Source organism: Melanostigma gelatinosum (assembly GCF_949748355.1).
Source record: "Melanostigma gelatinosum genome assembly, chromosome: 21".
Taxonomy (NCBI): domain Eukaryota; kingdom Metazoa; phylum Chordata; class Actinopteri; order Perciformes; family Zoarcidae; genus Melanostigma; species Melanostigma gelatinosum.
This window is the reverse complement of record NC_136654.1, coordinates 6708588-6736130: the sequence shown is the minus strand read 5'-3', so window position 1 is coordinate 6736130 and position 27543 is coordinate 6708588. Positions and strand designations below refer to the sequence as shown.

General features: G+C 45.1%; 3 protein-coding genes across 3 annotated transcripts; 1 reads left to right on the top strand and 2 right to left on the bottom strand.

Annotated features, from left to right (window-relative positions):
- Positions 1-2292: 2292 nt before the first annotated feature.
- Positions 2293-7130, bottom strand: ccdc78 (coiled-coil domain containing 78; the record flags this gene model as incomplete). Its single annotated transcript, XM_079294023.1, is given in 17 exon segments — positions 2293-2380; positions 2462-2506; positions 2508-2554; positions 2686-2752; positions 2833-2876; positions 3459-3581; positions 3583-3634; positions 3740-3930; positions 4013-4138; positions 4270-4339; positions 4623-4713; positions 4716-4794; positions 6355-6435; positions 6533-6619; positions 6687-6743; positions 6745-6819; positions 7065-7130. Coding segments are annotated over 17 exon segments (1389 nt in total).
- A 223-nt stretch (positions 7131-7353) lies between these two features.
- ift140 (intraflagellar transport 140 homolog (Chlamydomonas)) lies at positions 7354-27209 on the bottom strand (the record flags this gene model as incomplete). Its single annotated transcript, XM_079293760.1, has 30 exons — positions 7354-8382; positions 8530-8671; positions 8805-8971; positions 9179-9391; positions 9582-9785; positions 9882-10064; positions 10179-10307; positions 10512-10655; positions 10808-10940; positions 11058-11153; positions 11247-11437; positions 11920-12097; positions 22103-22338; positions 22714-22752; positions 22869-23000; positions 23117-23252; positions 23350-23471; positions 23580-23697; positions 23840-23967; positions 24186-24277; positions 24442-24514; positions 24864-25067; positions 25167-25309; positions 25402-25508; positions 25587-25678; positions 25767-25942; positions 26091-26221; positions 26350-26471; positions 26692-26913; positions 27063-27209. The coding sequence occupies 30 exons, from the start codon at positions 27207-27209 to the stop codon at positions 8203-8205; spliced, it is 4380 nt and encodes a 1459-aa protein (XP_079149886.1). The 3' UTR covers positions 7354-8202.
- Positions 13925-19323, top strand: tmem204 (transmembrane protein 204; the record flags this gene model as incomplete). The annotated part of the gene is made up of 3 exons (XM_079293207.1): positions 13925-14204; positions 14853-15008; positions 18505-19323. 3 exons carry the CDS (start codon positions 13925-13927, stop codon positions 18747-18749), a joined length of 681 nt encoding a protein of 226 aa, XP_079149333.1. The 3' UTR covers positions 18750-19323.
- Positions 27210-27543: the final 334 nt, after the last annotated feature.

Here is a 27543-nt window from a genome sequence, read left to right as displayed (position 1 = left end):
GTATCAATTAGGCATTAACCTCCTAAAACAAAGGGCCTTTTGACAAGCGGCCCATCGCAGGCCATGTGAGGTACTTCCTCTGCATCGCTCCACCCTGCTTCCCATCCGCAGAGCGACACATTCATCCAACCTCTTTCCCACAAAACAAAGCCTGGGCCCGAAGCATCTTCAACAAAACAGAAGAGAGAAAGCGAATAATCAAACGTGTACTTGCAGTTGTTGATTCGGTGAGGGTCTTCAGCTAAACCAGAAAGCTAATGTTCGATGTATTTTTGTTAACCAGTCACATCTATGCTTCTGTAGACGACTAAAGTGTAATTGTTGGTGGTTTCACGTGGTTCCCAAAATGTACAAATATCCCGCACCATTTCTCCTTAACAGCTCAGCGACTATGTTATCAGACAAGACCAACACTGTGTTGTGTAGGTTAAGGTTTTCAATTCCTCAATGAATAACGAAACACTTAAGTTAGAATTTTAAAAAGTCAGTTATTTTATTTCACATTACAAAAAGAGTCATCCATTTTTGGTAAAACTAAAAGGACATAAAAGACAATTAGACAATTCCAGTTTTAACCGCGTCTTTCTTTTTGTTGCCAATAGAAGATGTTATGAAACAGTTTCGGAGCATTGCAGTGGTTGAGATGGTGTCATGGAGGACGGCTCTTTAGAGGCAACACCTGAACAACATTACAGAATGCAATGCAAAAATCCTGACATGAAAAGCATCTTTGTGACGCTTAAAATGCTGAGTTTTTATAAGACAGTCAGAAAAGAGTCAATTTGACGCAAAGGTAATTTCTGCATGATGTGTGTTTGCCATGATCACACACACACACACACGGTAAAAACAATACCTGCGTCGCTGTTTTATGTTTCTAGACCAATTGAATCGTATCTAATCATTGCAGTGATCAGGTTTTTGCATCATCATAGTGGCCACACAGTGGTCAATAAAAAGTTGTTTACAGTCTAAAAAACAATTTCCCAAATGCCCCAAGTTGGGAAGAAGACTTGGCACTTTGCCTCGGGGACCAGCTGTGGTGCAACATGCTTCAACCTCCACTCAATGCATTTACAATGTGACAGTTTCTACTATTTATCTCCTACTTGTCGTTTACGCGGTGTCAACTTGATTTACACACGTTTGCGGCAGCTTCTGCAGGCACATCATCTCTCCGTCTTTGTTGGCGAAGCAGCGAAGAACAACCTGGTTTAAATTTTCCCACAGATCTGCCGGTGAGAGGAGTGGTCCCCCCAGCACCCAGTGCTTTGGCACAGTGACTATGTTGGCACAGACCCAAGCTGAACACCCCCCACCCCTTTTCCCAGGGCCCTGGGAGTGTAATGCATTACTCACAAAATCCCACTTCCCATTCCTCTCAAACTTTCACACCCGAGCTCCCTCCCGCCCCAGGGCTGGCATGCCCCCTGAAAAGGGGATTGGGGTGACATGCGTATGCCTTTTCCCATCACCGCCCCAAGTATTTCAGCTCCACGTTATATTTTTCAACATTAAACTTGACATAAATCTTACTGCGTTTTTTTTGTTTTTTTTAAATCGAACCTTTCAACTTTTAAAGTATTTTTTTTCCAGAAAGAATGTCTCAATGTTTAAGTTATGCCAGCTATGGAGATATGGCAGGAAAGTCAGCTACCGAAACACCAGAAAAAAAATGTAGACCCTTTCACTGTTAAAGGGATTTAATTAAAGGGGAATAGATGACTATTCACACCAACGGAGGTTATAAATATGAACCCTCATTCTAGAAAAAAAGCCTGTCTTGTTTGCGCCACAGTTCCCAGCGCGGCATTGAAGGGGAAAGTATTCACGGGTGTGCATGTGTCTGGGTAACATGTAATGACATTATTCTCACCAGGGTGACCCCTCATTGTCACCACGCTTTCTTCTCCCGAGCTCGTGAAATTGACATAAGCTTTACAAACATTCCAGGCATTTTTTTCTCAAGGCCGGATTTCTTTGGGGGGGGGGGGGGGGGGGGGCCTTTCATGGAGAAAAGCACCAGTATGAGCAGCACCACCTAGTGATGGTGTGAATGCGCACCATACATACATTATGTCCTCTGGTCAAATCAAATTGTTTAAAATAAGTATCCACTTTAAAAGAAATGTGACTGAAACCAGCGTACATGTAAGATTTCACTTAAATGAATGTTTAAAATTACATTTTCCTGTTTCATTTTTAGAATTTAAAGTATGTTTAACATAAAAACGGTGCAATTTGATACTAACTTGCAATATATGACGGGTTTAGATTTTGTGGACATTGTTCTTAATGGAGTGAAGACTGTGCACTCTGGGAGCGCCCAGCCTCCTGTATTCCATGCAGTCTGCAGAGACGTGAGCTCTCCTCTTTATACCTGCAGGCAGTGGTAAAGCTCAATGTAACGCCATTTAGAAAGTGACCAATCGATGACTCACAAATCCAGTGACTTCCTGACCTGCCCAGGTGATTGTCAACATGGTCCTGCAACTCCCACACCTGCGACGGTTGCCCTGGTTAGGAGAAGGGCGCGCTCCTTCTCAAAGCCCGCCTTTTTTGAAGAAAGGAAATCAAATCATCTTCATCGAAGACAATAATTCGTTTTTAAGTGAGGTTATACAATTGAATGGTCTCTGTGTGAGGGATGTAATTTGATAATCCAAAGGTTAAGGTTTTGTTTACCAGTGTTGAGTCTGCGATCTCCCTCAGCTGTTTCCTCGTGTCTGACCAGGATTCCTCACATGCCGGCCTGATAATGATACATTTTTCATAACACAATCCACAGCTGACCCCATTTGTCATTTGGTAAAATGGAAGAATGACACTCACTCCTGACGGCTTACATTCTGAACAGGCATTTCGAGGACAGCCACCTGCAACGGCAAAGTCAGGCCGAAGGTCCTGAATCCGCATAAAAGTATGTAAAACAATGAAGCAATACAAATGAAGACTTGAAGGACAAACAAGGTCCGGCTTTCATTCAATTCAATTCTCTAAAGAAATGCCCCAAAGGAACAAATATCAGAAATAAACAGAATCAAATACCAGCACATCTAAAGCTCAGTAAATAACACGATACATCTCGTTTGTGTACACAATAAAATAAATGTAAAAACAACAACTTCTGGTTTTACTGGAAGTAACACATTAAATAAATATTTACTGCTGCAGCAGTCATCCTGACAACCACACAGGTACGATGTAAATCAACCCATCCATCAGTTCTGCAGTCCACCTCTGCAGCAGTAAAGCTTTTTGTTGTCATACGACACACTTTGATGTCTTTTTTTTTTTTTTTTTTTTTTTTTAACAGTTCACCACCACAAAACACACGCCGTTTGGCTTTGTAAGGAAAGAATGGCCACAAAGAAGAATCCCCACAGATCAAATACAGAAATACACCAGACAAAACAAAAGCAGGTCCCTTCAAAGCAGCCACCTCTCTTTTGTGCTACCTGCTTCCTGGCCGCCTGCAGCTGACACTCCAGCCTCTCCTTGTCCTGGCGGAGGTGATGGAGCTCCTTCTCAGGTTCACCTCTGAGCTCAGTGGGCTCCTGGCTGAAGCTAGCTTCGGGGGGGTCCGGGGTCAAGACCGCACCCCATTTGGGCTAAGACCTGGTCCCTCTGAACCCTAAAGATCACAGCGTATCGATGCAGCCAGTTACTCATGATGGATTAGCTGGGCATTTGCTTTCTTCATGTCTGCACAAACAGCAAAGCACACATGAAGTCTCACCTGTACGCAATAAGAAGAGCATGACTGGTCTTGGTGACCTTCTGAAGTCTCTTATATGAGCGAGCAGCATGGGCGAGCTGTTCCTCCCTGACCCTGTAGGATGAACGAACATCCTGGAGCATGCCATCCACGTGTGCCCTCATCTTAGAATTCTCTGAAGGGCTTTTACCTTCTCCAAGTCCATCGACGTACTCTTAAACGAGAGGCGTGCAGATGTGTTAAGACATTGCGCCGCACTACTTTGTAGACATGTGTGCGAGCACTGCAACTTACGGCTAAGTCCCGTAAATAGCACACGAGCCTTGCACGGTATTCCTCATTCAGCTCTTTGAGTTGAAGCTGCAACTTTGAGTTCTCTTCTTCTACCTCCTTCACTTGGCTCTGAGAGCACATCAGGGCCTTGGATAGAAATATGACCGACATGATTTGAAACATTTCCACCAAGTAAAAAACAGGAATTCAAAGGAGATAATAATCTATAATCATTTTAGGATGCTCTGTAAATCAGCATGGGATGTTTAAATGCTCACCGCACTCTGCTCAGATAGTTCCTGCTGGCGACTCCGGATGGCTCTCTTGTTCTCTTTACCCATTGCCACCCTGATAACCAAACACAGGCTCAACAATAAGAGAGTAGCGACCAAAATCCACAGACAGCCACATCACAGGGGCGATGCAAAGAGACCACATCACAGACACAGCAAATAAAGCCAATGAAGCCACGGTTTAGAACAAAGAAAATCAAAGAAGGGACCACAGAGCAGATGTGTGGGGGATGAACACTGGGCCGTACTTCCTGAGACGGGTTTGGCTGTTTGACGACTGGAAATGGAAAGATAATGATGTTTCACCGTAATCAAGCTTGTGACAAACCTGCCCTCACACTTCCTCCTCCAGTTTCTTCCGCTGCTCCTCGTAGCTGTTCTTCATTTTCTCCAGCATGTCTTTGATCTCATCTTGGTTTCCAAGTAGCTACGTGAGAGCATACGAACCAAGTTTACTGACGCCCATAAAACGTGTGTTGGCTCTTTGTCCAAAGCTGCCAGATCCTCAAGCTGTATACACAATGTTATACAATTGGAATAAACATTTAACATATAATGAAAACAAACGGAAACAATGGCAAGTATAATATTTCAAATGAAAGATGTAGTTCAACCCAAGAAGAAACGGTTTTAGCAGTTAAAAGAAAACGTGTTTTATAAATATGGTTGTGGCGAGAGGCGGACGAACTGTTTTAGAGAGCACAACAACGCCACCCTAGGAGTTGCACCTAAAGATTCACTTTCCCCCACACAGTATCAGGTTTCAAAAGACACTCAGGTTCATTATACAAATGAGCATCAGACGTGGTTCCAATACAAAATAAGCTTTATTCTACTAAAAATGCACCGTTAGTTTATACACGAAATCCTAAAAGAGCCGTTGTACCTTTAAAAAGAGGACTGCGGCTTACCAGTGGCGAGGTGGACCAGTGCAGGTGAGGACCCCGAAAGAGGAGGCACCCCGATCACCCGTGTACACAACACTCACACACACACACACACACACACACACACACACACACACACACACACACACACACACACACACACACACACACACACGCACACACACACACGTGAGGGTCTCAACCCGGGGCACACCAAACGACACCACCACCTGGAAGCACCAACCCCACCACCTTGGCTTAGCAGCTCCTACAGAGACAAAGAACACAATTATAAAAAGGCTCTGGTTCTCAGGAAAGGAAATAAAACAAAATCAAACAAAAGGAAAAAATAAGCAAAAGGGAAAACAACAATAGCTCGGATTGGCTGATCAGTAACCCAATCTATACACACTAAAGGCCTTCACATCCGTTGATCCGAATACACGAAGTGAATGGCTCAGGCTAAAAAGAGGTGGTTTTCATTAAAACAAGGGTGCTGCTAACACCAGCACAAGACAGGGCGCAGTGCTGATAACAGCAGCGTCAGACTCTGTAGGCGACACAGCGCCGGTCAAAGTACACGAATCCCGTAGGCCAAAGCCGTGAGTTGAGCAAAGGCCGTAGACAAAACACCGGCACACAAAACAGCAGCGTCCTTAATTTACGCAGAGTTTAGCTGTAGCCGCAGCTCTGGCGGCGTTCCGCCTGAACCCAACCAAAAGTCCCCTGTAATACGGGATAGCATAGAATTAATAAAAGGATAATTAACAGAATAAAATCACCTTACTGTAATATAATATGGGAAATGATGTGGGGAACACTAGTCTTGCTTACCTAACAGTACAGTAATCATGTTGCAATCGTAGTTGGATGAACTCTTTGAGAAACATGATCCTCACAAGACAAATTATAATTTACATTTGTTTGTTTTTTAACATGTTCTGCTTATGTTGGAGCTGAAACGCATTTCATTTCTTTGGATAACCGAGATGGGACTAACATGATAAACTGAGTGGTTTCAACAATGACGACACTTTGATTTTGGTGTGGGCAACCACAACAAAAAGCCCCAAAAATACCAGGAACTACAGACTTGAACTTAACTCGGGAATCAAACCAGGAACTGAAAGTCCCCTGTGCCCGTTCCTATCGTGTTGAAGATGAATTAACACACCCGCCTCACCTTGACCCTGTTGCGTGACATGCGGCTGATCAGGACCCGTACTCTGTCCAGCTCACCGTTCATTTTAACCCAGAGGAAACGCTTTCCCCCCCAAACCCTTTTAGGATTATTAAATCTTTGTGTCCGAAAGTTTCACTGGTGAAATAAAGGATCCATTTCACCAGCAAAGAACCCTCACCTTGTTTTTCAGGTCAAGCGTCTCTTCTTCAAGCCGCTCTCTCATCTTGTTGGTCTGGATTTTGTCCCCCACGAGCTCCTTAGATATCTGAAAGTTCAGACGGACGCATTGAACTTGTCGTTCATAAATGCTTCACACAGCTCATGAACTCTACCTTGAGTTTTTCCTCTTCACTCCGGACCAGCCTGCAGGACAAATCTGTGTTGGAGCATGGCCAGGTGGCCCAGTCTGCTCTCCAGGTAGCCCACTTTGGTGAAAAGGCGTTCATTTTTGCCACGCAGCTGCAACTACAGTGAGGTGAACAGAAACAGCTTTCTACAATGACATGACAAAGGCACATTATCCACGTTCAGGCTCTCCCATGTTGGCTCCATTGTAGCTCGCGACGCATCTAAAGGACAATTAACGTCAAGATACTCACCTGTGAGTCTGTGGCCTTTGTTCATTTCCACCACGAAGCCTACTTCACAAGCCAACTAACCTTTTAGAAGTGATAACCCAGCATATAAACGCTGACCAGTCATTTACTCACATTTTCTTCGATCCGAGCTTGAAGTCGCTCCTCAAGTGCATTTGGAGTCTTGTGGTTTGTGTCCATTTATTCACTGTCAACGGATGCTTAAAGTAACGCACACACTGTATCCACGGCTCGTCAACACACACACACAATAAAAAGTTGTGGACACAGGTTATTTTTTATTTTTTCAAACTTTATTTTAATCAAGGAATAGCACCACAACTGCCACGGTAGAAACGTCAACGAAATAGAAATGCTTCCCCCCCGTTGCATCACAAAAAAATTAACTTCATGGGAACATCTAACAGATACATTAACTTATTGCTTTTATGATTTTACTGTTTCAGCCTCTCAAGTTTGAGCCAAAACCATTTATGGCTTCAGAGGCCGGATGATGGTAAATAGCATTGACAGCAGCGCCATCTCGTGGCTACAATTTGAAAAACGCCAAGTGGCCAATATGTCACTAAATCATCATGACACCAGTAGTAACGATGACTTCATGTGATGTTTAAATAATGAGCATTGATTGTCTGACCTGGCAGTGACATGCATACATGCTAGGAGGACTTATAAAAACTGATCAGTGAGCCTTTTTTTAACGGCAGACATTTGACTTGTCACTTTAGGAAAAGCACAGGTGTGAAGAATAAAAGGAGCCATCGTTAGTGTTATTTGTAACACCTGTGCTTTTCCTGCTATGACAAGTCAGAATGTGCCAGCTTCACCAATCTGCATGGTCGATTAGAGTTCAATACAAACGTATGAATACGACTGATATAAAACCTTTCAGGCCATAGAGTGCAATTGAATGAGAAAAATGTTTTATTACAGTAACTTTTTACTGTAGAGGAACAATGAATTGTGATGTAAAACATATTAATTCACACGTGTGAAGTAGACTCACAAGTTATCAAAAATAGCTGAAAAATACTTTACAAAGTTTACAAATTTTGACACCATCTATGACAAACAGCACATTCAGAGCCTAACGTAGATGTACAATTCAGCTCAAAGGCGATAATCTGTTTTCATCAATTCTGCAGTAACTTTAATCCAGGATGGAAAGTAGAACAGAAGATCTGCATTCAAAATCACCTTTTGTTGTTGTTGTTGTTACAGAACAAAATAAAGATAAACTCCTCAGGGAGACTTAGGATACTGTTAAGTCCTCCTCCACTTCATCCTCCTCCTTCACACTGTGCCTGCTGTCGCCACGCTTCATGGGTACACCCATTTCTTTTTCCAGGGACTCGAGGCTGGCCTGGCTGATATAGTACCTGACGTTCTGTGATGGCAGAAGCTTCTGGAGCTCCTCCAGCTTACGGTAGGCCTGCAGAAGACAGATGGAAAGGAGAGCCGACATCAACTTACAATCAATATGATTTGACATGTAAAACTGTCTTTGGCAGAATGCAGATATTCCCCTACACTCAAGCGTCATTTCAATTAATTAAAAGAAGAAGCAGCTGATAGTCACCTCTTGGAAGTTGCCTTGCTGACAGTGGTGCTCCACCAGAAAACCAAATGCATCTCCAATCCTGACAGCAGGGTCCAACTCCGGCTCCTCCAGCAAGGATTCACATAACCGCACGGCCTCAGCAGCATCCTCCGTGTACAACCTGCAGACAGAAGCTCACAGTCAGATAATCAACAAACCCTCCCACAGGGAAATGTCTGTTTTGGAAGACAAAAAAAAAAAAAAGAGTTGCTCATCAAGATACAAAAGAGAACAGATACGAGTTATATTCTTACTGGCGAGCGTGGACAAACTTCTTGATCAGCGTAACTCTATGCTGCAGGTCAGCTAGTCTCACTTCCTGTTGTCCAGTTGAAGAGTCCTTTGATTTGGAGAGGCACTTGAAAGCCTCAGTCAAAGCATCTAGAGCTTTTTCATAGTTCTGGTAATCATCAATCTCCACCTAAACAATGGCAAACATTGTTATTTGAAAAAAAACTTGAAACTTAATAATTCATTTTCGTGAGGTAACATTTATTCTACAGAACGGATGCCATAAGACCACGGCTCTAAATTTAACAGATTTCTTCCAAATTGATAACCAGACCAATAAGTACCAGGAATAAACATCATGAAATGGCAGAATATGTTGTATGCAGTATTGCTCTACCTGTGCACAGGCTTCATAGAAGCCAGCCAGCAGGTCTGGTACCCTCCCTTTAGTGTAGAAACCAATGATTGTCTTCAAGATCTCTGGATTTTTGCGCCAGTCCAGAGACTGGAGGTAGTTGGCGGCCATGATGAAAAGCTCCTTCTGACGACAAACACTGGCGAAGAAGACGATTTTCTCTGTGTCGCCAGACTTGAGGAGTGCCCTCATGGCCTGTTTTAAAAAAACAACAACATTCAAACATCGAGGTTTAACGTTGCATATTAACATGCATGTATTTGTTTATGTATTGCTCAGGTCACATGACATCATGACCAGATGCAGATTGTCTTCTCACACAGATGTAAGATGTCCTAAGCGTGCAGAGAAGATATGTAGTGTTTACTACACACCACAGTATTACCTTCAGCTTGTTGCCCGCCTGTGTGTATTTCTTGGTGGCCAGGTGGTAATTGCCCTGACGCATGCAGCAGTCCGCTATCCTCTCCAGCAGCTCCTTTCGGGCCTCTTCGGACAAGTCTTTTGAATCAGTTACAACCATTCTCTCTGCCAGCTCCTCTGTGATGGTCAAGCTCTGGGCCACGCACAACTCCAGGGCTTCATGGTACTTTGTTCGCGTACATAGACAAAGTGATACATATAAGTACGCGCTTAAGAACTGAAATTTCCACGTATTGGGTGACGTTGTGCCACAAACAGTCACCTTCTTGGCTGCTACCAGTAACTCCACCGCCTTATCGTACTGGGAATGTGTGATGAAGAAGTCGGAGCAGCGTGCCAGGAGGGCTGGGTCAGAGTGCTCGTTCAGATCCTCGGCGATCAATTGAAGCGCAGAGAACTCCTGGGTGGCAAAGGCCAACTCCAGAGCTTTGGAGACGTAACCAGCCTACAGCGGAGAAATCAGCAAACAAATGAATAAACTGTCAAAGTACTAAGATTTAGTGCATCAACCTGAACATAGCCTAAAGTCATTCAGAAAAAGCATGCATTTGTGAGGGACCTTGTGATAGAGTGCGACAGCTCGGTCCATGTGGGTGCCTTTCTCCTCGTAGTAGCAGGCAGCCTCCATCATGTCCTCTGCGTTACTGAGCAGAGCCAGGTTCATCAGCTGGTCGTCCAGACCCGTCTCCTGTTAGGACACGACACACACACACGTCAACAACCCGCCGAGAGAAAGACTAAAGCGCAGCAACAACAGTGAACGACCACACAACAAAATATAGAATGTGCAGCATTTCTGCCACTGAAAAGTCTTGATTCATAGATATCTGCACTTTGGGTATTCACAGAGATCTCGAACTAAGAACGGGCGGAAAGGTACACAGAGCTTTACCTTACAGAGTCGTATGGCGTTGTTGTAGGCCTGGGCTCGTGTGTAGAAGTGGACGGCCTGTTTGATATCATCATGGCCCTCATAGTGTCGAGCCAAGTGGTACGACGCTGCCCTGTCACCTGTGTCATTGGCTATCTCGGATGCCTGGTATAGCAAACAAATACATTCTCACATTTATAGACAGCTCACTATATCAATATTACAATCAACAAAGCTCCTATTTTATAGAATATACAATGTCATTTTTTTCCAATAAAATATGATACATGTTACACCCGTAATAGAAACTGAGTCACCTTCTGAATGTTCCCCATGTAGCAGTGGACTCGAACCAGAGAGAGGAAATCTTGAGCACATTCATAGAAGCGCAGCGCTGAATCCATGTCTGACTGGCTCTCCAGGTACTGGGCCCACCACTTATAGATGTTCCTAGACAGATACGATGATAGCACTGATGTTGAAATGTAACTCAGCGTATTGTGTGACAATGTGACGTGCTCTTCGGGTGATGACGTATTTACCGGCGTATTTAAGCTCTGGACTTACTTGTCTTTCATTTTGTTGACGTAGATCTCTAGAGACGATGTGTCATCCTGGAGCATTCTGGGCACTTCGACCCTGTGTGTGTCCGATTTCTCATAACTGTAACAACAATCACGCTTTGTAATACTTGACGACTAAAATGAAAAACGACGTTATCTTTGACATGAAACAACAACAGATGTTCTGTCTTACTACGCGATGGCCAGGGTCTTGTCGCCCATGGACTCCAGGTATTTGGCGTAGTTGTAATAGGTGGTGCGCAGGTGGATGCGATCGTGGCTCTCTGCTGTTTCCAAAGCTTGCTGCCATTGGCCAGACGCCTGGTAGAAATAGTTCAGCAGGTCATAGCGTTGACAGCGCTTGTACAACTTTTCTGCATCTTCCTATTGGAGGACAGGAAAAGACGATGGAAAGATGAAATGCTTTTCAGGTTCGGAAAGTCCCGTGGTCTTTGTGTGGTGCACTGCTTCGACCTAAAAAAAAAAAGAGGACATATCATTTGTAGCCAAAAGGATGTGGCATTACGTTAGACGACAGCTTTGGGGGGTTTTATGAAGAGAACAAATATCCTTTGGATGGATTTTATGATCTCTATTGCATTGTCTATCTTGTCCCTTTTTCTTTCTGTTTTTGAACGTATGTTGTAAAAAGGATAACAGAAAGCGTGGCTGGATAAAAGAAAGAATAGTACATGACTAAATAAACATTTCATGTCTTTATCCGACATATTTAAAATTTTGAAAGCTGCAATGCAAAATGAAAGAATACATTATGGCCAAACAAAGAAGAATGAAAGGTTTGGGCGGAGAAAAATGGGCACGAGCCAATCCATAAGCCTGATTTACACTCTACTTGAATATCTTACCAGCATGCCGAGCTGAATGGCCAACATAGCCACTCGGGCTTCTGGCTCGGGCTCAAGCTCCGCCTCCTTCAGTGCTTTTGCTGCCCTGGCATTTCCCATATTCCCAAGGCACACGCGTGCCACATCCAGCTGGCGTGTTTTCACACACATCCGTGCCATGTTTTCCCATACCGCTTTACTACGGAGAGAAGAGAAACGGCTTGTTTGCAAGGGTAATGTGTTCCCACTGCATTGGTATGTTATTATTCAAGTGTGAAAACACAGTTATTTACAGTTTATTTGGAGTCATACACCCTCAGTGTGCATGTAAATATAGTGACACAGCTGTCTAAAATATGTATATACCCTTTGTTCTCACTGGACAGACCTCTAGTACTGGAGCATCAGGATCACAAGAAATGTCCATAATAGATATGCACACAAACACTGCTATAAGCACAGAGAGACAGGAATGTGTGCCGGACTTCAACACAAAGCGAGAGGCGTGCTGTTCTACCTCTGTCTTTCCTTTTTGTCTTGCTGACGTAAATCAGCCCCTCGACCCCCGCTGCTTTTGCGTCTATTCCAAATTTAAGATTCCACAGCCATCTGGTCTCTATTTGCGTCCGCCTCCCTCCTCCTTGCTTTAGCTGATACAGATGTGGGCTGTTTATTAAAGTTAGGCAACAGGAAATACCCCAAATCTTTAGGGGCCCTGCTGTGAAATGGAGGGAATGGAGCAACATGTAACTGTGCAAAAATCGGTCTCTATATGGTCACAGAAAAACCAACCCTGAAAATGAAATGTGAGACACTTGGACTGCTAGAGCTAGCCGCACACAGGGCGGCAAGATCTAGAGAGACAGAAAAAGGAAAGACAAGAGAAGGAATAGGTCCACATTTGTCCCCTCTTCCCATCCTCTTTTCCTCTTTTCCTCTCAGGAAACACATCCTGTTGCTGGCTGACTGCGCCGGCCAATATGTTTGTTGCACACGAGAGACAGGACTTTAGCGAACGCCCCCTGGGCTCCAGACAAAAGAATACACAACAGTGACGTCTAGGAGGGGGTCTTTGGGACATTCTCTCACACAAACACACCGACATACACACACACACACACACACACACACACACACACACACACACACACACACACACACACTCTAAAGTGATCATGAAGGAGGGAACTGTCTGTTTAAAGCTTGCTACAGTTGCGAACTGATGTCTCGGATTATGACGAACAGCAACTCCCCCAAATTTCAACTCTGACCTGAAGGATTTGCAGAGAATCAGTGAGCGAGGGAGAGAGCGAGAGAGAGAGAGAGAGAGGGAAAGACAGAAAGAAGCCAACGGAGGTGGGTTAAAGGACTTCTGGTTCCAGTCAGGCATTGTGGGATTTTCTAGTTGAGAGACCCAGTAAAGCCAGTCAGCTCCGAGCAACACTGTTAGAATCGATCCTTTTTTTGCATTTGTACTCTTCCGAAGGCAATGTGAAGTGCTGGAGAAAGAAAAAAAAATCGACTGCCTACACACAGAATCCAGCTGCACACACTGAAGTCAGACCAGTGCAGTAAGCAGCGCACTGTAGACGGAAAAGGAGACGACAAAGTAGAAAGGGAGAAAATAAAGCAAGGCGCAAGATCTAAGAGTCAAGCTGCAGCCAGCCGGAGCCAGTGGAATGGACCGCGGTGCCAGTTGGATTAATCCCAGCGTACCCGCAGTGCTGTCTGAGGAGGAGGGCTGAGGATCCAGTCCTGAATGAGGATGAATGGAGATGTTCGTTAGCTAAGCCTCAAGACAACACTCTTGGCAATTCCACCTCTGTGTGAGCTGGGACAGCTGGAGGAGGAGGAGGTGGTGGTGGTGGTGGTGGCGGAGGAGGTGGAGAGGAGCCCGGGGGCCCAGAGCACCGCTGGTGCTACTGCCCCAGAGGAGAGGCAGGGAAGCGGGCAGGACACTGCCGAGGATCAGGGGTCGTTGGGGGAACACGAGGGAGGGGGAGAGGTGGCGGGCGTCCGGCGCCGCATGGCCGTGCAGAGGCTGGTGGCGGCAGCGGTGGCAGTGGCCCTGCTGTCCCTGGTCCTTAATAACGTCGCAGCCTTCACCCCCAGCTGGGTCCTGCAGGCCCTGGAGGACGGACGCAAGAGGAGCGTGGGACTGTGGAGGATGTGTCCCGCGGGTGGGGAAAGGGGACGCGAGGATCTGCAGGCTGGGAGACGGGGGCAGGGGACACAGAGGCAGTGCGAAGGCCTGGGATGGGGCTCTGACTATGCAGGCTACCAAGAATCACGCAGCACGGTCAGACGTAAGTTTTTACGCTAGTTTTGAATTAAAATGTGATGATATTTATGCCTGCGTTCTAAAAAAAGAAAGATATTAACAAAGTGTCTCATCTATTTCTCATCAGACTTGTTGATTCATTGATTGGTGTATAGCGTAGATGTAACTGACTTAATTGACAGCGAGTCAATAAAGAAATATATTCAATTTTCAGGAGCTTCTGATTGGCCAGAGATGACGAACTACATGTCAAAACCCAAAAGCCAAAAACTGAACTCACTAGATTAACAATTCTGTACAACAAGAAGAACCCCATTGGAAGCAATGCTGCTGACATGAGTATCAACACTATCTGGATGAGTTTTCAGGCAGAGTCAGTGTTGTGCTGCTTCACTAAATGAAGCTCCATTGAGAAGTTTCCATTCAAGAAAAAGTTTGGGAACCGCTGAAGGTCCACTGGCCAACTTTAGCACAATGGGCAGCGCTGCCTACGAACGTCAGACAAAGACCTGCGTCCTCATTCAAGACAGAACTTTAATCGTCGCAATGTCACCATGCTACAGATGTATGCTGTATATAAGATCAAGACCGAACCGAACTTTATCATGCAGATCCAATTAATGCAGATCACAGAGCAGGAATAATGACACCGCTCTTCTTCTGGTCCCTCAAGTGCAATTCGACATGATGCGGGCATGTAACCTGATGGCTACGGTGGCCTTGACTGCCGGTCAGCTGATCTTCCTCCTCGGCCTGATGGAGCTGCCCTTCATCACACAGGAGTCCCAGTGGTGGGAGGAGGCCATCGCTGCGCTCTTCCAGCTAGCCAGTGAGTACCAGCAGTTTCTGCAACTCGTCTCGTTTGCATCAGCAGGAAAACAAGCCTCGTCTGACGTAAATGCTAAGTATCCTTCTGTCCAACAAGCTGTGCACATAACATCACAAAGAAAGAGGAAAAATCCAGATGCTGCAGGGCAAGGTTCACCTGCGTTCTGGTAGAGTGCCAAAGAGAGGGGATACAATCACAGGGGGAGCTAGACTGGCTGACTGTCCCACACTACAGATTGGGCTCTCGGGCCAAATACTGCAGAAAGACTCTGTGAAAAGCTCCAGACAAACGCGAAAGGCGGCACACCTCTTGCTTTGTTTACTCAGTAAAAAATAAACTTGGATTTTGTTTTTGGGAAATTGCTGCTACACAATATGTTTACGTAATGCAAGTCCAAATCCACGGTAAAAATGGATAATGTGGGTAAAATGTGACAGCAGTGTTTTTTGATTTCGGTGCACAGAGAACGAAGTATAAATGAAGTAAATAAAAACAACTGACAAAGACAGACAAAGTGAGAAAATAAAGGGGGAAACTAGGAAACCAGAGAACAGAGAGGGGGCCATCGTCAGGATCAATAAGCATGGGAAATAACTTTAATGCTCCTCCACACCCAGTACCCACGCATCCTTCCCACTGTGCCACATCAAGATCTGGCTGGTGAGTTAGTGTGTTGTGTGCAGCGGTCGCTCAGCCGCTTAGTATCTTTATGGCAGAGCGGCATGAAGGGGGGGTCTGGGTCTAAATTTAGTCCTCGTCCCAGAGTCCACGGGCCAGAGCTGCAGCGAGCCAGGGAGCGACTGTCGGGCGCCAGGATATCCCTGCTCAGGACGAGGAAATGTCTGTGACTACCTGTTATGCAAACCCCAGAGCTGAAGAAGGAAAACGAGGGGAGGGGGTATGTGGACGGGAAAGACAGTTTCAACAGGGACTGTGTGTTTGTGTGTGCACTGGCAGGAGGGATTGTGTGTTTATGGAGAGAAACGTCCTGTGGTACACACGACGGCAGGGTGGGAATTGCCTCTGTCTCGATAAGCTGGCCTGGCTTTTATGTCTGTGTTTACAAAATGTCGTAAAGCAGCGGCGAATAAAGAATCTCCTCTTTATCGTCAGCGTCTTCGGCGCTCAGGGATGAGGCCTTTTATCTGAAGACCTTGGCAAGAGGATTGAGACCCACCCAGTAGCCAAATCTCAGGGCCCAGTGATCTCACCAGAGCTTGATTAACAAAGACAATGGCAAAATAAACATAAACCACTGTCACTAACATGCGTGGTGAACATTTTTAGCTGTTATAATAATATGACCGATGACTACCTATGAGACTGTCTGCAAATGTTGGCGTTAGTAACAATAGCGACAAAGTCTATGAAGCAGCACACACCTATTTCCCTGACGTCTAAAAATAGCGATGCTCTCTGGAAACACGGCATCTTCCAATTTGACTCTCTTTTACCATATCTGGCCAACAAAGCTGCTGAGTCATGAGATGACATGCGGGATGCTTCACACCAAAAACAGAACACTCAGGAAAAGAGTATAATTAATACATTTAACAGATAGAAATGACATAAATGCAAAATATGAGGGAAAATTATGTAATTTTGGCTTCATCAACAATACAAGTTAGTTAGTCGTCTTAAATAAGAAAGAAATGATTTAAAAAAAATACAATAATGTTGTCGTTCCTTTACTAAATATCCAACTGAAGACAGTTTATTTTTAAGTCTATTCAGTAATTAATACCCCATTCCTTCTTCAGACCTCCCGCACAGAGTCAGTGAATGGGCTTCAGCTCTGAATGAATGGAGATATTTTTGCCAATCACTCGCTTTCTCAGGAATGTTTTCATTTTCAGACGTGCCAAAATTCTCAGCTATTGCAGGCAGACTGTGGAATAACAATATCCAGTTCCATTCAGTGATCGCTCAGCGGTTTTGGCAGGGCCAAGCTGAAAGCCCATATTGTTCATTTCTCTCTGGAATGTGTTTTCTGAATGGACACAGCTCGAACGTGTCAAAAGTCATGGCCGCAGGTCCTCTCTCCCTCTGAGGCGCACATTATCATTTCTTTTGATTTTGAGGAATTGCAACTGTGGGGGCTCATTTCAGATCTTTTTTTAATCTGGCTCAGGAAGGAGTCAAACCTTTCCCAGAAACCTGTGGCTCAAGAGATCCATGAAGGGAGTGATAAAGGTTTGAGCAAGCCGTCCAGGCAGCCTAATAGCTCGAATCAAGCATGTGTGCCTTTAAGAATGAACCGAGACACGGCCATCTGGGTGGAAAGCAAACCAGCTAAATTAATTTCCAAGACCTGGCCTTTAGATAAGACTTTCTCTGTGACAGATCGTGTCAAATGTCCAGCGAATAATATATCAACCTCCAAAGCTTAGGGTGTGGAGAGGAAGGAAAGGAAGGAAGGATGGAAAGAGGAAGAAGGGGAAGGAAGTCTGAGAGATAAGTCTCTGCCAAAAAAAGAGGTTCACACAGCGCACCCTGGCTGGAGCCTGGACGGGAGATTATTCACTCTCTTGGATAAGGAGCCAAACAGGTTGAACACGAACCGATCGAGCAAACAAGTTGCATTCTGATATGAGTCGACACGCAATGATACGGAGACAATTATCCACATCCTCACTTAAAAACAATGACAGCCATCTCACCGTAGACGTAGAGAAAGAAATACAAGTGCCCCCCCGGTGCCGCTGATTCTTCCAGGAAACTGACTGATTCATATCCTAAAGAACCAACGTCCATGTTTCCAGTGAATATTTTTAGTGCCTGTATTTATACCACTGTGGACGGGGCAGGTTTTACTGTTGAACTATCGGATCATGGCTCCAGACCTTACGTGCACCTTTCTTGTTGTACTTACAGCAATTGATTGTTGTGGGCTTTCATACACACTTCTAAAGAATGAGGAAAGGTGTGGGCTGTGGAGACGGGGGAATACCTTTCCACTTTCCACAGACAACGCTGATAAAACAAAGTATCAGATCAAAGAAACAGCGTGGAATTGAAGGCCGTGGCTTTTTTTTTTTTACCTTCGCATGCAAACAGGAGTTCTTCATTGCGTGACTCACAGTGAATCAAAGAAGTCAGGAGATAAAACACCTCAAAGGGCTTTTCCCGCACACATATGCATGCTCTGATATTTTTAAACCATTGAGAACTTTGATCTCAGAAGTTCTTCCCGAGGAGGAAACAGATTTCCAAATTCAAAGGCCCCACACAGAGCTCCCGCTGAACGCTGAAACACAAGGCCACAGGGATCTACATTTGAGCAAAAAGACACTTTAGGTTCACCATCCACACACACGATCTAAACTCAAATTAGTAAAGTACATTCATGTTCTGAAGAATATTTCCTTTTCTTTGGCCATTCAATACATTTAACTGGAACCTGACTGTAAAACAAGATGTTGCTCAGTGAATGAATGAATGGCAGTGGGTTTTCCCTGACTGAAGCCTTTTTTTTTCTCTCGATGATCCTGTGCAGGTTTTGTTCTGCTGATTGGACTCGTGACCTTCTACAGGATCGGGCCCTACACGCACCTGTCCTTCTCCTGCTACTTGGACATAGCTGCTTGCCTGCTGGCCACCACGGCTGCGGCCGTGCTCATCTGGAACATTCTACACCGCCGCGATGACTGCCTCGCACCGAGAGTCATAATCATCAGTCGCTCGCTGGCCTCGCCTTTCCACCCACGCCTGGACAACGACTACGTGGAGTCGCCCTGTTGAGCCACGTTACTTCATAACCCCAAGCGAATAGGGAACAATAGACGAGAGTGACGAGGCTGTGCTCTCAACTTTACATGTTTTAGTCCGGCTTACCCTCCAAGAAAAGAGGGCGTTCCCTGTGGCTCTACAGCAGCTGGACTAACACGTACTGCAATTGTAAAACTCTATATTTCACAACTTCTCCCACCATAAACAATGATGTCAGAATTATAATGCTTCTGAGGGCACAGAAGTTAAATTGATGTATAAATCAACCCTCAGCTTCCAAACATATTTAAAACTGTATTCATGCTTGGGCGAGCTCATTTGTGGCTAAATATGAAACGTCTTCAATGGAACAACCTGCTCATGGAAAAATCAAGCTGGAACTTGACCTGTTTTCTTATATGTGCACTTATTAAATGGCCGCCTGCATAATTATAAATTGGAAATTATTGAAAGATGTTGAAAATGTAATGCCAGAATACCTCATATTTGTTTTCATCCTTTTAAAGCTAATTACCGGTTTAATACATATTGTTATTAATGATGTATGTTGCAAGTAAGGAAGTAAACTAACAAGGTGAAAGCAGAAGTCAAACATCTTGAGTGGCTTTTCCCAAATCAGTGAGCATGTTTCAATTTAAAACAATGAGAGGTGATATTTTGATCAAATAAACAAGAACCTACGGAAATGAGGGAATATTCTTACTCTCTCTGAATGCGTCATTATCACATTCATATTTTTACGGTTGAAGAATGGAAGAAAACACAAAATAACTGCCAATTAATGAATGGGAGTGATTTAGATTTTTTTTGGGTAACAAAGTAAACTGCATTTTGAAATGAGATGCAGATTTAAAAAACACATTTGTCACGAGGCCGTCCACACAAAGCTCTGCCCGCTTGTGGTACATACTGTATACTCAAAGTAATATAATGTGTTGGTATAACGGATAATGCTCTCATTAGTAGTAGTAGTATTATTGTGACCATGTCATAACTCCAGGCTATCAGTGGGTCAAACACAGGGGCACATTAAAATAATAATATATCATATAAAGTCAATAAATGTATTGGTAAATATTCAAACACAGTGGTGGTTGTTGTTGTTGTTGCTGCTGTTTCGGTGTCCAACACCACACCTGACAAATGGACAACATAGAAATGACATATAACACGTATTTGTAACAACAGAATTGTGTTTGTGATGATGTTTACTCAAGGTTCACTTACTAGCTTTCTTTCTGGAGCTTTTGACCATCTGCCCCGGCCTTATTCGGCAACTAATCTGCTCAAGTGTTATCATGTGACCTGAGTACAGCGCTATGTACACAGCTTATGTCAGATGATAACAAGCGGATGATATACATTCGCTCGAAGAGGGCAGTGAGATATGACTGAAAGCTCAGGAAAAGGCTCCAGCAGTAAATGAGCAAGGTCAAGAATGAACCTCCCTCAGCATTTGTTACGAGTCCATATGAACGGTCACATCAGCTATAGCACAGTACAGTATAAGTGCTGCTCATACTGTATACTGCTTTAGGTGTTGTCTGTTACCGCGATTGAACACCAACACTCTTATCTGAGTGCACTGGGAGAATCATTTCAAATTCCAATACCGTCATTGAAAGACTGACCCCAAACCTGTGAAGATAAATATAGATATCTACATTTTGTACAATTCAAATTCTAATGTTTGCGTCGGGGGAACGGGAAAAGCTTCTCAGAAGGATGACAGACTAACAGCGGTGAAGAACTGTGATGCTTTGAGTGACATTTCCTTTTACAAATGGCATAAACCGAGAGCACGAGGGTCACATGTACCTCATGACTACAACACCATCCATCAGTCGCGGCTTCACTCCTGAACACTTCCTCGGGTGTTTTTGCCCCTGATGGAAAGAGGGGACTTTCTGCTGTTAAACAGCAATTGCGGTGGCAAAAAGACAGTAAGAGTCGGCTTGCATTCATGTAGCACGATAACCCTGCAGCGTGTCACCTGAAGTCAAGGACACCATGAATGAGAGGAAGTAGCACAGTCTGGACTGAAGAAAGACATTCCAACCTATCCGACATGCTGCGTTGGGAGGCAGAGGGACTTTCATGGTAAGAGTTTATGCGTTTTGGATTCAGTGAATTGTTAATCAGCTTTTCTACTTGATTCACAACCTCCATAGATGAGGCTGAGTAAAGCACCGTGTATTCGATGGGAGAAGCTTGACTCAGCCAGTCTCTGACTCAAGTATGAGAAGTCTTTGTCAATTCAAAGATCTGCACCACACAGACAAGTCCCAGAAGGGACAGGTTTACGCCGCAGGAAATGCATATTCCTGTGGCTGGAGATATGCGGGAATTGAACACAATGCTGACCTGAGAAGCAGCAGTAAAAATAGCCATCAATGAGGAACTTAGTAAAGCTGTCATCGTGCCTATTAAACTCTCTGGAATATCCGGCCAGTGTGATAAGCTGTTTTCTTATTTATTTGTTTTTATGCTATTTTCCCATTTGTGTTATATTTGTACGCGCCAAAGCAACACTACGGCAGATTTCAGACCGAGTGCCGTGAATCACGTATTCTGCTAAAGATAATATCCAATCTGTTCTGAAATCACATACGTTTCCCCAACACACACACACACACACAGGAACAGACACGTACATCCTTTTACTGACCTGGTTCAATGTTTGCAAGAATGGAAAGGGCACTCCTTTTGCACCAAGCTGGCAAGAGAGACCTAATGTGTGTGTGTGTGTGCGTGCGTGTGTGTGTGTAAGTCAGTGTGTTTAGAAAAGTACATCCCCTCCGAACACACCCGCACAGTAACAGAAACAGTCGCAAAGCCTATATACACATTTCAAGAGTTCCTTCCCGAAGCACAGACACAGAAAGAAGTCCGTAATCATGTCCTGTGCTTCAAATCCGATTTCATGTTCTTACATCATCAAATAAAAGTTATTCTCCGGTGGATCTGATTTGATCATAGCATCACGATATGATACACTGCCGGGTTTAGTTTTATATCTCGTGGAATTCGGCACGTACGGTATTTAAAATGTGCACGCTTTTCCAAAGACAAATACTGTGTTGTGGTATTTTTTTCACCCACCTGACAAGTGTGCGCTTTGTTTGAATAAGTTAGAGATAAGACAACACAAAACAGGCAGTGTTAAGCCTTTGTTAACCTGTCAAGACTTAAAGAGAGGGAATCAAGGTATAGCAACAATGCTATCCCTGTGGCCTTTGCTGAGCCTTTGAATTAAAGCCCCTGTGGCAAGGGCTGCTGGGGGATGTAGTTACAGCGGCCGTACAAGGGCACGCCTTCCTGCACGTCTCCTCTACATTGAGCTGCCACCTGTACTGAGGCCTTACCTCTTGATGAGCTTGATAGATTTGAAGGCTTCGTCCATATCGCCGATGGTCAGGTAGAAGCTGAAGTTGAGCATGGCGTCGCGGGTTGCCTTCTCACAGTTCTCCAGGCCCACGAAGTCCCTGAGAGCTCGCCTGGACACCATGTGGGGGGTCTGGGCAGGACCCGGACCCGAACCCGTCGACGGCTGGGTCTGCTGCGGAGTTGCTGATATCTCTGCTGGATCTGTCTCACCAGGCTGAGGAAGGGTGCAGCAGGGGGGGGAACATGGTGTTAAGATTTGGTAAAGCGATTCAAAGCCAGGAAATAAATGTAGCACGTTGTGAGGTATGATCCTTATGAGTAAAACTATTTTAAATTGCAAAATGGGGAAAACAAAGAACAACAAAGCATCACAGAACAAATCTATTCACCAAGACACGGTGGATGGGAACTGGACACAGCATAGTGACATCTAGACTTTCCAGGGATGCACTTGTGCTGCTGATCGTGCATTGGAGAGCCGGTACTTAAATTTTGGCATAAATGCAGCACAAAGCATACACAAACCACAGCTGTTGGGAGTCAAGAATACGGAAGCTTTCTGAACAGACTGCAAGGGACAGACACTTACTTCTTCTGGTCGAAAGACACGCCCCCTCCGAAATAATAGCTTGGGGTGCGTGAGACCAAACACACAGCGTGAGTGATGGTGCAAACAATAACACAAGGACTAAACCCAATCCACTGAAGAGACACCGCACGAGCAGAACAGTTCTCGTTCCTCACCTTGCAGCTGAAATAATAGTAGGGCACATCCAGAGCGAGGAGCGCCTGCAGGCCTGAAGGTTTAGGGTAGCAGTCCTGTAGGAGGAGCCCATGCTCCTGCGTACAGAAGAGCGTCACTACCGACACGTCGGTCTGAGCAGAAGGAAGGCGAGACACTGTCAGACAACTTGGAAATTGACTTCATTAAAATCATCATCAATCATCGAAGAATGCTCGAACGTAAGCAAGCTGCACAGGACTATCTTTACCGTTTCCAAGAAACTGGTCGATGAGGATTCAGAACCGATCGGCACAGTCTCGCAAACGAGAAGACGAGGTTCGCTCTCATCCCAGAAGTGAGATACAGGGCAGCGGCCGCTGAGCTCGGTCCCCTGAAACTGCTGCCTGGGACACAGAGCAGTCAGGTACAGTGTTAGACAACCGGGAGGAGGAAACGCGACGCGGGAAGAATCCAAATACAGACAAAAGCAACATCAGCTACCTTTCGCTTTCGTCCGGCTGTGAGATACCACTGGACGGTCTGCCGACGAAGAAGTCAAAGTGGGTCACAGTGTCCATTTCAACGTCATAAAAGTACACTTTGTGATCCGGACGCCCATTAACCTAAACGGGAGAGTTTTAAACTGTTCAGTTAAGAAGAAATATTTCACATGAAATAGTCACATTATAGACACATATGAAGGAAAGGGTGACTGTTTGTTGGCCATTCACCTGAGAGATGAGGATGCTGACTTGGCTGCCGCTGGCGTTACATTTGACGGACTTCAGAGCTCCCAGATTAGCAATCTGCTCGGCCAGGTTCTTAGCACTGCAGTGAGCTTTGGCATCTCTGTAAAGACAGTTGGATCATAGAAGTAGTCAATGAACAGAAATTTTAAATACGTGGAAGTTAACAGGCTTTCTTTTTACAACTTTTTCATTGAAGGATACCAGAGCAGAGTGATACCAACATGCTCATGAACATTATATACCTTCTGGAGAGGTCAAATACTCTGATGTGTGCCGTGTCTGTGCCTACCACCAGGTAAGACTGACACACACTGAGGAGTACAGGATTGCCCTCGGCCTTGGAAAAGGTCAGCAGTTGCTTCACGGTGCCCTAAAGAAGAGAGGAAAAAATATGACTCAACAATGAACCAATTTATAATGACAAACAGCGCTTGCCTGTGTGTTTACGCTCATTAAAAAGGAAATTCAAATTCAGCAGTAAAACAACAACACCAGGTTTGTGTTTATAAAATGCACGCTCAAACATTTGTGTTCCTTCTCTGTGTTTAGTGAATATTGGACAGTAGGTCCCAGGGTGGCACAACAGACCTGTGGCGTACGAATCTGAACCCTGTTAGGTTCCACAGTGTAGAGGTTCTCCCAATGCACGGCTACGACATGGGAGTCAGAAGGAAACGATCCTGGGCAATCAGCAAGAGGGGAGGTGGAAAAAGAGAGTTCCGAAAAATAAAGGAGAAAAGCACAAGTTTACAAATTAAGGCAGTGGATGAAGTACACGGGAATCGGTGCAGTGTCACATCTAGAACATGTCGTTTGGTCAGTTCAGGCGGCTTCAGTCTCGTACCTGTATTGCGGAGAACTGTCCCTGAGAGCTCGTACACCGTGACCTGCTTGCCGCTCCAGACTGTCACTGAATCCTGTTGTTGTGACGACACACATCCAGTTACAATGATTTCTATTTCAATGTTTACTTGTCTTCATGAGAAAACCTTTGTAGAGGCGGTCGTTGTCTTTTCTTAAAGGTCCGTTGTGTTGCATGGAGGGGTGAGGTTACAGATTGTGAAACTTTAAGCTACGGTGGCTAACGCAAAAACACAAAAGGCCCTAACTGGAGCCGGTGTTTGGTTTATCAGTTCTGGGTTGATGCAGAAATATAGGTGATTATGCACTGAAGAAAACATACTTGTGTTATGATATTCTATTCCATTTCTGCCAATAGAGCCCCGCACATGCTACACACTGGCCTCTTCAAGTACAGAGACTTACCTTAGTAGCACACACTCCCTTGATGTGCATGTCAGACTGCAGAGCGAGGTTCACTCCTGTGGTGAACAGAGTGATGCTGAGCTGGGTCGGGGTGAGCTGCACCGCTGCCACCTGCTGGCCGAAATGGGCCGACATCACATGCTCACACAGAATCCGCACTGTGTTGGAATTGTTGGCCGCCAGCAGATTCAGGCTGGTGCCCCACTGAAATGGAAGGCCTGAGTGAACTTTCCCAGCGGAATAACATATTTATTTTGATGTGCTGATGTCACATTTGGTGAAAAATGCTCGTCCAGACAGTACCTGCAGCTGAATGACATTTCCTTCTATTTCTGTGGGTGTCTGCAGCTTCCACTGGGCCTTGGTATCACCTCTGACGCCGCCTGGCTGCACCACCATCTTCCACATCGCTATGCGGCCTTGGCTGGTGCCAGCTGCCAAGATTTCTGGGGGTGGCCAAAAACAATAATACAAAAACAATTAGGTTTAACAGCACTTTATACTGTTCGCACAAAAGCGATGAAAATGTAGCTGTTACCTTTTGCTTCACAATATGCAACACAGTTGATCATCTCTCCTCTCTCAAACCCCAGAGTCTCGTTGAGGGACAAAACATAGTTCTCGTCTCCGTCCAGGTCCCACAGCCTAAAAACAATGACAGATGTTCAAGTTCACAATTGGAATGTTAGGTATGTGTGCAACAAACAGTGTGTGTACACTGACCTGATGACCTGCTCCCCCGTTGCTGTGATAAGGAGGCCGTTCGCTGTCCAGAAAATGTCTACGTTCTGCCCGGTCTTGCTGCTCAACTTCACCTATCGGAAAAAAAAAAAACATGTTCACAAAAGAAACTGACCTTAAGAAAAACATTTTTTTTTAAAATCTCTGATGATTTTTGTGTACCTTCATAAATTCCTGGGCTCCTCCCTCAGGTCCAAGAGTGTACTGTGACAACATCAGGGTCTCCGTGATCACAGCGAGCACCTCTCGTTTCTCCAGATAGAGCAGCTTCTTGACTGCGCCCTCCACACTGAGAAGTGTGCTCGTCTTACAAAGCTCATCCACGCTGTGGACCTTACCTATACACAAGGTACGAGATTGTAAAAGTCATGAGCGACACAACGCGGCTTTCAGTAAACACACTCACGGTGGTGTAATACTGCTTCACGACAGCAAATGTACTTAAAATGCTGCGCGTAACGAGGACAACAACAACAAAACTCTCACCGTCTGCGGTGCTGACGTAGAATGCGACGCCCTCCTGTGGGCCCATCTTGAGAGGTGCTCCCTTCCAACTGAACATGTCCAGGGCACTCTCATCTCCACTAACTGAGGCCCGGGCTAGCATTGCCACATCGCTGTAACATAAGTAAGGTTCTACTATCAGCATGCGGCATTCAGACCCAGTGACATCACAATGTTTTCAATATTATCTCACTGGCAAGAATAAATAACTAACTCTGAGCATTGCATCCTGTTTACTTACTCCCCAGGCGAGGCCGGTCTGAAGATGCAGCAAGTGAGAGGTTTGTTGTACTCATGCTTCACAAGATGGTTTCCTTGAAGTCTCCCTCTAGCATCTAACTTCCAGACTGCCAGCGCTCCAGTCTGTCATTAAATAATTACACTGTATTTATGTGGTTCTGTAGGAACAAATGGGAAGTTTAAATGGTTTCAGATTGCATTTGGCCCTCTGTGCCACTTATGCCAATGTTGGTAATCCGACCCTGGTCACAGTATCCGGCCCAGAAGGTATGTTCATATAAGACATGTACAGTATATATATGTACAAGAGTGTCTGTGTATACAGTCACTGCAATACACTCACCTGATCGCCAGTTACCAAGCGGCTGCCAGAGCTACTCCACTCCAGCAGTGTGATGCCGGCTGCATGTGCGCTGGGAAGGACTGTTTGATCTCCGGAGGGGTGTGTGAGCAGCACTACCTCTCCATTCTCCCAGCCCAGTGCCAACACTGGCTTTATGGGATGCCAGCGCAGCACGGTGGGCTGGTGAGGACGTTCTAAATGGCAGGTATCCACATACTCCCCCTGCATACGGACAGGGATAAAGTATACACACTTTGTCAGGTATGCTGTAATTTAGAATATCCACAGACAGTCACTATCAGCGGATATAACAGAGTGTTTATTTTTCTTCTTTCTGTGTCAGTGATCATCAGGAAAAGCCCAGAGTTTACCTGCTGCAGGTAGAGGTCTACATTGCCTCCAGTGGTGGGGCTGCTTGAGGCCACAGCCAGCACAGGGAGAGCCGAGTGCCAGGTCAACTGAGAGGGCACATTACTGCTGCCAGGGGCCTCGATGCGGTGGTCAAAATACACCGCCATGTCCCCACTGCTCCTGCCTAAATAAGAACAAAACACAGGGGATTGGTGCTTGGGGGGGGGGGGGGGGGGGGGGGACACTGTTGTTTGTTGTTGTGCAGCATAATGTCCAGCTACCTAGCTGTCTGGCTGTGATGAAAAAAAAGCTCGGTAACTTAATCACTACAGTTAGTTAAGCCTTGAACGTACCCTTAAATAGCATCCATTGATTCCACATTTAGAATTACACTGTAGGTGTAACGGTACCGTTAGTGGACTTAGCTAGCATTACATCACTAATGGGTACAGATAAATAACCTACACTTTATCTTAACTGTGAATACACCTAAACAGATTG